The sequence below is a fragment of the Bactrocera neohumeralis genome, chromosome 2 (genome assembly GCF_024586455.1).
Source record: "Bactrocera neohumeralis isolate Rockhampton chromosome 2, APGP_CSIRO_Bneo_wtdbg2-racon-allhic-juicebox.fasta_v2, whole genome shotgun sequence".
Lineage (NCBI taxonomy): Eukaryota > Metazoa > Arthropoda > Insecta > Diptera > Tephritidae > Bactrocera > Bactrocera neohumeralis.
In genome coordinates this window covers 6,331,605-6,343,794 of record NC_065919.1, presented here as the reverse complement: position 1 = coordinate 6,343,794, position 12,190 = coordinate 6,331,605, and the positions used below count along the sequence as shown (strand labels likewise).

Below are 12,190 nucleotides of genomic sequence, written 5' to 3'. Positions count from 1 at the left end.
ATTGTTTCTTTTTTTAATTTCTTTTGCTTTAATAAAATACTGTAATAAATAATAAACCGTAAATTGTTTTCTTTCACCTCCAACGTAGCTGCTCTTAGTTGTACTTTCTCTCAGTTTTCCCTCCTATTTCTGGATTATTAGTACTTGTAGTACAATATTGTAATATTTACTTGGTTATTAGTTGAAAATTTTGTTGTTTTTATTCCATTTGTTCGTTTCACAAAAATCTCTTTAATATAATTTTTACCTGGTTTGTTTTATGGGTAGTCTTTTGGTTATTCTATTGGTAGTTTAGAGTAAATTTTTATAAAACCAACTACCAAAGTTCTCGTTATGGTTCCCTTAACTAGCGCAAATCCCTTTAATTCTCTTCCTATTTTATAAATACCCAATAAACTAGAAACAATTCGTCGTAACTCAACTAAAAATTTATTTTTTTTTTATACAAAGATTACAAACAACTCTACAAATACATAAAATTAGCTTACACATAAAAGAAATGATCTTGTCTAAAGGCCGATCGCTTTCCGAGCATCTGTATTACATTTCTATTTGTCTGGATCTATTGTGCCCTCTCCTATATCACATATGGTTACCAAGGTCCAGTATCCTGAATAGTTCCAGGCGCAATCGATGCAAAAAGTTTTCGTGCGAAAGCTTTTATTTGTTTTTGTTTTGTTGTCCTTAGAGCGGCAGAAAGTCAAGTAGGCAATCATTTGCTAAATAAAAAATGTTCAATTCGTTTCGGTAACGTAGACCCATCATGAGAATTGCCTCAATTTTGGGAATGCAGTTTCAGAAAAATTAAAAATCTTTGAATCTTATAGTTTCTCCAACCATATTTTGATTCTTATCGAAAATTTCGCCTTCTCTGAAGAAAAATAACCAATTGAAGGTTTTCGGAAAAAATTCAAGAATACTAAGTCGCTTTCAGATCTATAGTATTAATAATGAGTGTTTCCTCGATCTTCTGTGAATTCTTCGATCTCAAAAATAAAAAAAAAAACATAAAACTTGTTGGGTTGCTTAATCTGAGGACGTACGAGTATATAGAATGGGTCTCTTTCATCCCAAGCGGTAGTAAAGGTGCCGTTTACAGTTCATAGACCGCAGAATGCTGATTAGAGGTACGCATAAGTGTTTTCTATAGTGGCCGGACCTCGATAGGTAATGTCAAACAACCGGAGGGTTTTCTGGAAAAAACCGTGCCACAGTGACCATCAATCGACAAGTGTCTTCTAAATTGTAGCTGTTTCCATTTACATATGTATGTATTTATTTGAAAAGCAAAGTAGCATAATACGAAGTCCGTTCTACAACGGACCACTGGCACCAAAAATAAAATGGCAACTTTTTTCCCGCTATTGCAAAAGGCTCGCTGAACAGCATAAAGCTTGCACACACATCGCCAAACAAAGCGTGATTTGCATTAGAAATCCACATACGACTTTGGACCTACCCTAACTCCGCAAGCTATTGCTACATAGTGCTCATCATAAAATCAAAACAACCCAAAAGTTTACGGTAAATGCATTGTTAATGACAAATTTGACAAATTGTATTGTTGCTGCTGTTGTTGGCTCATGCCACTCGCTTGAAATGCACATTGCAGCACCCAAAATGAATTTGTTTGACCTAATCGCTTACTTTTACCGCCGAATTTGTCGTAAAGCGGCAACCGTCGGTATGTGGGTGGGGTGGAGTAGAAAAATAAAACAGACAATAGTGTGTACATATGAACTTACAATGTGTATGTGAGTATACTTAGACAAACATACGTTGTGCACTGCAATCGAAAACACTAAAACTGTTGTTTTTGTTGTCATTTTACAGCTATTGAGCCGCATTGTTTTAGCACAACATTGTTTGAGCTTGGCTTAGACTGTCTACACTAGCTAACTTCTCTGTTTGTATGGTGTCTTTGTTGTTTTCTAGCTACTTTCATTACGCGCCGCTATGCGCATGCGCGACATGCGTTGATACGCCAGCGTATGCTTACACAGGTGTGCTGTGCGTTGTGTGATTTTTGCCACGATTGTCAGTGAGGCGGCTGCTTATTTATGTTTTTTGTTAGTGTTTTTATTGTATTCGCTGTTCTACGCTGACAACTTGTGAAGCAATTGAATTTTCACTAGCAAAGCGCTGGAAAAAATTGCTCAAAAACAAAGTAACTTTCATTTCATATCGCTTCATATCTTTATTAAAATGCTGTATATGCCCGCATAACACTCGTAAATGCGTTGTATCTATATGTGTATGTATGTGCATATGTATGCATAATTGTACGTGATATGCATTGTTGTAATTAGCATATCGACAATACAAGTGGCTGTGACCTGAAATCGAGCGTATTAAGCATATTGCCGCAATTTAGTTTCTAATTTGCTGATAAATTAATATTTTCTTTCTTTTAATTATTTTGTATATCCGCTCATGAAGGTAGATGACTGTGAAAGCATTAGAAAAGTGTTGTATTTCAGAGTGTTGTTTTTATTTTATTTTTATGATTTAAAAACTGAGGCGAATGTAAGGGTTTCAAATCTCAAAAATTTAAAGCATTTTGAGCTTTAATCACGTTCATGGGAAAATGTTGGTTGCTGTACGTTTTAAACCTCCTTTAATACACTACTGTTCTCTATAGTAAAACATCTGCAAATAATTCGGAAGAATTTCTTATATCATTAGACGATGTATGTAGCTTAACGTTCTAGTCAAGTAAGAATAATAACTTCACATATTTTCCAAGAAAATTAAGATCATGAAAGGTCTTGAAAAGCGTTGTCTCCTTTTTTTTCTTGTTACCATAATAACACCTTGGTGCGTCTTAGCGTCTTGGGATCGTATACAGTCTTCTACTAAAGTTTTTGGAACTTTTTTATCTTTTGGCGCTTCTACTTGAGAGGAGAGTTTTTTAATCCAATATACATATGTAAGTATAGCCTCAACTAACCGATGGAGAAACATGGTTATATTGTTCATTACTTAGTGAAGCTGACCAATTGCTATACCAGTCTTTAAGGCAGAGCGCCAAAATGTAGGCAATGGTTCATTTACCATTATTTGTTTTTAATGATTTTTCGAACCCAGGAAATAGCTATAAATAAATTTATTAAAATAATTGAATAAATTTGTAATATACATATATATATATTATATATATATACATACTTTTCGTTGATATATAATAATATTATTTTTAATTTATATGTGAGTGTACACTATAAATATATATGATAATATATATGTAAATGTGTATCCACAAAAGGCGCCGCACTCTACGCGATCTCGTAGTTGACACTACTCACCCAGCCACCTGCAATTTTGCTCTACATATTCTTGCATACATCCATATATACGTATATGGATACGAGTGTATAGTATCTTCCTTATTATCATCTTTTGTCTTGTCACGTTCCTCCATAGATGTTGCACTTGAAATCCTTCCCTAACTGATTACGAAATAACCATTCAAGCTCAGACCTGTGCGCGCTTGCTCGTATGGCCTCAAATAAAAATCGAAAAAAACTATATTTTAATTCACAGTATTTTTTCTGCCTGAAAGCGCAACGGTACGTGACATGTGTGCAATCGGTGTTTACGCCTTTTGCTCTACTTCTACGCCGCTTTGATTATCTTGAGACGAATTTACTTGCTTACAAATATGGATTTGGATTACTTAGGCCAACATCATCGTCTACCCTTAACGTGTTTCCATTCTCTTTCACTTTTCATACCCTCGTGATCGCTACTGCCCTGTGATCTTTTCTGGAACCCGCATTTGTTTTGGTAATGCTGAGTGAAGACTTGCTTTAAGTTTGCCCACCACAGGTGTTCAAATTGGTTTTAGTTGCAGTTTCTCTTTTTGCTTCGTTTTGCTATATTTTATTCCATGTATTTAAAATTTGCTTCTTATGACGACATTGTGTCGTGTTATGAGGGTAAACTGTCTTTGTAAATTTGTAGCTCGCAGTAATGTAAGAAAATTTCCATTTTTGTCGTGACAAATGGTGGCTCTGGAACGTGTGAATAGTTTATTTAAGCCGGACGTAGTGCATGAATGTTTGAACTGGGGAGAAAAAAATAATTAAAAAATAATAATTAATGAGATATAGCACAAAACTACAAAAGAAGATCCCACCTTGTATGCTTAATGCAATTCTTCGCTTGGTTATTTTCGTGTATTTGGTATTTGTTCTTTGCTCTTAAAGCCAACGAGTTTATCGTATATAAATAAGGATCCTATGAAGTGTTCGTTCGTTTTCATCCTCAAAAGACCTTATGTTACAGTTGCATTAGATATTTGTCTGTAAATATTTAGTGGTTCTCTAGTCAGTTCCAAAGCCATAATGATAGATGTTAGACCAGAGGGCCCTTAAAGTTCATAAACTCGTGAACTCTTTTTTAATCAAAATTTCTTTAAAATTTTTTGGGGTATTCTGTGCTCGGCTGCAGCAAAAGCTCATGGAAGACAAGCACCATAGATGAAGTAATCTGTTATTTTTTTTCAGCTAAATATGTACATACGATATGACACTGTAGTCTCTCAGCAGCTAAATATGCAAGTCTGGCCTTCACTAAACAGATTCTTCTTTCAAAGAATTCAACTTGCAATTAACGAAATCCGCCTGCTATCATCATTGCAATTCCAATTGGACTATTATAAATAATTGTATGATAATAAAGTCTCTGAAATGGCCAGATTTGACCCGTAGCAAGCAAAGCGATTGTAAATCAAACGGCGAATGAAAAGGAAAAGGAAAATGAATCTGCTTAAGTGGAAATAAATATTATAGGTTTCTCATAAAATGTCCATCCATCCGCAATAAAAAGTGCAGCAAGACTCGTGCATAGAGGGCGTGAGCATGTATGGTGTACCGCTGCCAGCTTATGCGCCCTTTTATTATTAAACCATAAACAGGTTTCCGATTACACCGCCGGGGTAATGACATTCAACGATAGACAAGCGATAATTAATGCAAAACAAAGCAGAGCAGTGTGGTGGCATCCACGTAGGAGCCGCAAGGGAGTTGTCTTATAAATTTGCACTTTTCCCTTTAACTATTCTGCTGTAGTTGTTGTGCGTAGTTATGTCAAACATGTGTAATGCCTGCTGGTATCAGCGATAATAGCTTACTAGCTGACAATAAAATAGTCCATCTATCAGTAATACCATACATATTGCAAATACTTCTACTTGCAGACATACATATGTATGTGACGACAAGGGAAGTTGGTTGAATCAGTGATGTTTTGAAAAATAATAAAATTTTGATTGGAGAGCTGTTTTTGTCCCAAAACTGCTTATGCTCCCTTTTTTACGAGATCTGTGAAAGATCCTTCAGACGTTCAGATCAATATAGACGTTGCTCTTAGTATTGTTTTTACAATAGCTCAAATCTCTTGCCGCCTAGGCATGCTTTCAGATTCGGCAAAATACCGTGCTCGAAACCATAGAATTTTTTAATTGATTTTTCTGGGAAAATCTGTCTTGCTTTTTTGTTTTATAACAATGTTGAAATTCTGCAGTGGTTTTAAGTAGATATGGCCGTTGCTCTTTTGCATCCTATATTTCGTCGTATCTCTACGAAAAACTTTAAACTTTTAAACCATTTTTTAGCGTCTTTTAATATAATAATAAGATAATATAGTTTTTTACAACACTGAATGAAATATGGATCCATTATTATGTAGAGATAAAGCAACAATCAAAACAGTGAACAGAGTTTAAGTGTTCAGATTCACTGACAGGGTTTGTCCCGAAAGTAATAGGACTGATTTTCTTCCGCTGCGACTGTACTTCGGACCGTGCGCGCAACCACTGGATTCGGTAGAAAAGACGTTCCTAGCTAATGAACGAGCGGCTGGTCAGTTGTCTCCGAGCAACTGGAGAGTCAGGACAAACAACGAAAATACAGCGTTCGTTAGAGCAGAGGTACGCGATTAAATTCTGTGTGAAACTTGGTAAATCTGCGACAGAGACGTTTGATATGATCAAGCAGGCTTAACCAGATGTCGACCATGAATTTGTTCCTCCTGGACAAACCGTCAACGCCGAGTTTTACTTGGAATACCTCAAGAGACTCAAAGGAAGGGTCAATCAGGTCCGACCAGACATCGCAACCGATGGGAAGTTGCATCACGACAACGTCCCGGCTCACAACACCTTTCTTGCGAACAGCTACCTAACCAAGGCCGGCATCCCAACGCTTCCTACAGCCCAGATGTGGCCCGCCCGGATTTTTTTTGTTTCCTTGCCTGAAAAGGCCGATGAAAGGCATACATTTTGACATTTTGAGGCATACACCTCGACTCTCAAGCCTATTCCGGAGAATGTCTTCCGTGACGCCTTCAATGCTTGGCGCGCTGGCAGCGCTGCATCAACGCAGAAGGAGGCCATTTTGTAAGTTTTTAAAGAATTGGAACGATTGGTTCAATCTATTTTTTTAAATGGACTCAGTCCTAGTACTTTCCGTACAAACCCTGTATCTAGAGGGATATTTCCGGTTACAAGTTATCGTCAAGATACGATATATTTATCTAAGAGAGGCTCAATATCAGTTTGCTTATGATTTTCCCACACATAGTATCACATTCGATTAATAGATCAGTTATTTCTGACGTACCGATCTGCTTTAGAGGAAATCGTTATTCAATCACACACAAAAGTTGTTGGAAACACTTTTGGAGCATATAATTTCTACCTTCTCTGGTTTCGATTAACCTTTTTTGTTTTTTAAGTTCTGGCGGTAAAACCAGCCTATCCAAAAACACACACTTTAAGAAAAAGCCTTGATCTTGCAATGCACTTTCTACTCTCACAAAGAGCAAAACTATAAAGTCAGAAAACGGAGGCTAGTGGAAATTAGCGAATAAAAGTTTTTTTTTATTGTCAAAACATTGAAGAGTGGTGAATAGAACAAATACCCGGCATAGTCCAATATAGATAGCATGTAAGCGGTTATAGAACTTTATTTAGGTATTCAAATTCTCTTTTTCTATCGATTTCAAGTGAATAGTTTCACTGTTGGTTTCGTATGTAAGTCAGCTCTCTCCTTACTACGCTTCTTTGTTCCCTTCTGCCATTATTATTTACTAGACGTTTGCGCAGCAGAGATTGCAATAACTTATAATGGAGTGTAGAAACAGTAACTGAGAACTTGAAGTTGCAGCGTTGCATTTAGAGTTTCAAACCCATCATACTACCCTCGTAAAAGCTTAAATTTCCACTGAATCCGCACTGTTTGTTATTGCTGCACTTAAGATTATACAATTGGCTTTTGAGACACTACAACAAAATGTTAATAAATACATATGTAGATATGTATGCAAGTTGCTGAACTTCGCCATCACATCCTTATTTGTTATTATCGCAGCATCAACATAAAATCATCGCTTTAAGTCGTTATGTGGCGAGTAAGGCTCGTTGACTGCACTGACGATCGGGCGATCGATTGCTTAGCCGGTTGGCGGGTTGGTTGACTCGTTTATGTGCTTGCATGTATTTATGCCCTACGCGTTTATTACTTAATAACTCGTTGCATTTTCACTATAAATTTATTTTTTAATTATTTACATAAAACATGCGAGTATGCTTAGTATGTATGTGTATGTATATGGGTTTGTGAGTTTTAATGCCTGCCTTTGCGCCTTTCGCGCTGCCTTTGATGATAAATGCGGATTTGTCGTTTAGGGCTTCTTCAAATCTATTGTTAGTTAACTATGTGCGTACACACGTGCAACACACACATATATATGTATACAAATATACGACACACATGCTTATATATGCATATATAGACACTTATAATTTTTATTAATTCGCAGGTATTTTAATTACACGATTGTTTGGCTTTCCATTTGTATGTGTTGCTTTTGTTGTTTTAATTTCCTGCTCTTTCGTATAAATTTTGATTGGCATTTGAGTGTTTCGCGTATAATGAGCGCAGATACATATTTATTTGTGGCCACTTTGGTCTTACCGTTTGATCGACCCATCGATCAAATCCGGCCAACTTTCTCATGCCGCTTTTGGCAGCGTTGCCAACAACCATATATTTACATACGAACATGCCGGCAGACACGCATGCCCGCCAGCATATATTATGCACATGTATGTATGTATGTATGTATGTTTGTGTGCATATTTTCATGCTTGCCACATTACATCACCCATTATTGGGTGTGTTATTTATTTAAATTATATGTATACACTTTTAATTATGTTGTTTATTTGTTTTATTTTCATTTTTTTTGTCTCTTCGTTTTCGGTTGTAAGCTGTTACATCATTGGCGCCCTGCGATCGACACCTGCACGAACCTTCTGTTAGGTGCATACGAGTGTTTACGCTGAATACCCTGCATTCAGTGAAAACTTGGGATGAAATATTTGTTTGTTTACCTTTTGTGCCATGAAATTCGTTGTGTTTTTTTTTCACTATTACAAGCCAATTGGCTTTGCACCTGATCATATAAGTGAGCATCACATGGCGGTTTAGCGTATTTGGGGTAAAGTTAACATTGAATTATGTTAATGAATATATTTATTGTCCCTAATTGTTACCGGTAGTAAACCTTTTCTTAAATCGCCTTTTTATTTACTTAATTCTGTATGTTATCGTTTTGAGCACTTAAGGAAAATGTTTTTGACACAGTTCTAAATAGTTGTTTAATGCTCTAGTCTCTAGTAAAGTGTGTTCTAAGTCTGATGTATCAAACACCCTGAAATAATTAGTATATAGACGAGTATAATCATAAAGTATGTAGTCATCTACGATCCGCCACTTCTTTTCGATCCACTTAAAGCTTTGCTCTCTTGTCGAAAAAATAATAATAATAATAAAGTTAACCAGTTGAATTTAGTTCTTTTCTACTCGATCTCTAATTGGTTATGCCTGTATATATGTATGTATAAGTTATAGGAGTCGTTTGTTCGTTTCGTCAACCGCCCAGTTTTGGCCAATCGAAGAGAGTGAGATTTTTATTTTCAAAACCGTTTGAAAATAACCAATTGCATTTGCTCGAAAATGGAATTTCATGAAATATATATTATATATACATATATGATATAGACACAAGCAAAGCTATAAGGGAGACCAGCATAAATTCAATATTAATTGGAGATTTGAGTGTAAAAAATATTTGTTCATTGTGGAGCCCACACAATTTGTCGATCGCCAAAAAAAAAAGTGCTCGTGTCGATTGTTCGGAAGAGGTGTTAAAAAATAGCAGCATTAGACACACGTCTATGAAGTCGTGACGCATGATGAAACGTGGATTTATGCGTATGCGCCCGAAAGTAAAGAGCAAACGACTGCATGGGTGTTTTCACGATGAGTCGCATCCAACAAAAGTTGTTTACGCACGAAGCACTTGCAAACAAATGTATGCCTATTTTTTGGAACAACTTTCTTTCAAGAAATTAGGAAAACCAACCTTCGAAGACGCATCACTCTTCATCACGGTAATGCGGGCTCTCAAACATCGACTGAAACAATTGCGTTTTTGAGCACTCAAACCTTCATTTTGATAAGTCATCCAACGCATAGTCTTGACTTGGGACCGAATGACTTCTTTTTATTCCCATGCGTAAAAGATAAACTAACAGGTCCACGTTTTTCGACACCTCCAAGAGGTGGTTGATGGGTTCAGAACGCATGCTTTGGAGATAACTTCAATCGGAGTGTTAAAAGTGCTTCGAAAAGTGTTTCAAACGCATGCAAAAGACCTTAATGGGGAATATCTGAGTTTATTATTACATATGGTTCATTTAAAAGAAACGGTGAATTTATGAAATTGGCAACACAGGTTTTAATAAACATACACATATATTCTATTTGTTTCTTATTTCTATCCCCTTTCTTCCTTATAACAATTTTCGGCGAGGGTAAATACTATCCAAATATCAATTTTTAATTTTTCAAATTTCGGAAAGAAAATTTTTGAGCGCATTCACATATTTACACTAACAATTCACATTGTGTAAAATGAATAATTCGTATAAAGTCATTCGAATCGTAAAATGTCCATGCGAAAATGTTGCAGCCCCATTTTTATTGCATCATCGCATAGTTTTTATGATCATTTCCAATGAAATTCGAATGAAACACTTTCCTGATGTGCATTTGCAATTACATGCTTTGAATTTGTTTCCACCTTTCACATCTACACATATGCTATATTATTTATTATTCCTCGTATAAATTTGTAATTTTTCTTTTTTTTTCTTCGTTGCAGATTTTATTCCGTTCTGGTGTTTTGAGCGAATTGGAGGCGAAACGTGATGAACTGTTGTCGGATCGCATCATACAGTTGCAGGCTTATTGCCGCGGCTATTTGGCACGTAAACAGGTGGCACGCCGACGTGTACAGGTGGGTGTGGTCGTTATGATGAAATTTAATTGTTGCAGTTTACACTCAAACACATTCGTATGGTGTTTGTACGAGTATGTTGCAATTATTTTCTCAGTTTATATGCGCTTTCAACTATTTTACAATGTATTTTGTAAAGAAAATATTTTTTTCACACTGTTGGTACAATTTTCCTTTACATAATACCGGGTGCGCTATCTTCTCCAAATGTGAGCAGAAACTACTTTGACATTTACTAGGCAACATCTTTTGAATATATTAATACAGTGCAATTCTAAAAATAAAGCTGCTCAATCCGAAGTAAAGCGTCGAAACTGTGACGCTTTACAGTGAAATGCTGAAATAGGAATCAAATTTTGATGTGTAATGATACTAATATTTTACTCTTCTAGCGCTAATAAGCATGCATGTCATGTTTGTGGTAGCAAAAATCTAATTGAGATTTATGAGACGCTATTGCATGACCAAAATGTGGATGTTGCGCATTTTATGCAACCAAATTTTGTTATATAATAAAGTGCCTTGTTATTTGCCTTTGTGATATCCTTATAAATCTGTAAGTAATGGACATGCACAATTTCTTGTAATTTTTATCCTTCCATTTGGACCTCTTATTAATGTCAACTTCATTTTGTTGTTGTTATTTCGGGAGTATAAATCTTTCAACTAATCGTTTTTGGGAAAGATGTGGAGTTAACAACCTAAGGCTGGATGTAAATCTGCGTTCTGTTTACAGAGAACCGACAGCCAATAATTCTCTTTTTATTTAAGAATTTACATAATCCTGCAGAGAACACTTTTTATCGCTAAATCCTTTACAGACGAAAACGAATTCAATAAAAATAATAAGCTTAATATCACTTTTATCGATTGAGTTATCTTGAATTAGATGAACACGGGCACAAATGTACATATGTACTTTATACATCGTTTAGGCCCTTCCTCCAAGTAATTGTTGTTGCTGGGCATTAATATTAATTAAAATGCATTCCGCGTTGCATGTTGCTGCTTATTGATTTGTTGGCGATACTCGTGCGCGCATGCAACAGCCACTTGTTAATATGGCACAACAGTAACAAATACTGTATGTTATAGGTAAAAAATGTGCAACAAAAACAACAGTCATCAAACTAGTTAGTGATACTTGGCAGTTTGTTAGTTGTCAGCTTTGGCGAATACATTGCTGACACTCTGTCATAAATCTAGCGATGTACATGCCATATCAATGCATACCTACTATACATATATGCACGTAAATAAGCATACATACTTACATTTCCTGTTTTAAACTATGTCCATTGCCACATTTTTTATAGTTATGCATTTTATAATCGCTTTTCCATACGCTTGCGAATTTTTATAGCAATTTTTGCAATCTAAAATATTTTTGAAATCACTTGCAACTTTATTGTTATTGTAATATTTCCATTATCATTAAGTACATTAATTTTTATGCATTTACGTTATTATTGTTGTTGGCATTTTGTTTTTTACTAGGAGTTGGCCGTACGTTGCATACAACGTAACGTCAAAGCGTTTCTCGCCGTTCGTGATTGGCCTTGGTGGCGCCTCTTGGTGCGTGTTACGCCTCTGCTAAATGTCCACCGTACCGAGGAGCAATTGAAATCGGCGAACGAGGAATTGGCAATGCTGCGCGCCAAATTGGAGAAAATCGAAAACGATCGCAACGAATTGAAGACTGAAAATCAGAAATTGGAAGCGAAGGTGAGTGAAAGGAGTGTTCATTGGTTTCGATTAAGCGATGATAATAAATATATACATATGTACATCTGTATATAGTACATGTGATTTATATAGATAC

The 12,190-nt window shown here is 35.9% G+C and overlaps 1 protein-coding gene across 7 annotated transcripts in view; it reads left to right on the top strand.

The window, feature by feature from the left end:
* The window catches only part of LOC126768044 (unconventional myosin-XVIIIa), a 126,289-nt gene that overhangs the window by 84,405 nt on the left and 29,694 nt on the right, over positions 1 to 12,190 (top strand). For all 7 annotated transcript variants that reach the window (XM_050485909.1, XM_050485910.1, XM_050485911.1 and 4 more), the window contains 2 exons: positions 10,234 to 10,368; positions 11,866 to 12,093. In XM_050485909.1, the coding sequence (XP_050341866.1) occupies positions 10,234 to 10,368; positions 11,866 to 12,093 (363 nt within the window). The remainder of the gene's footprint in view (positions 1 to 10,233; positions 10,369 to 11,865; positions 12,094 to 12,190) is intronic.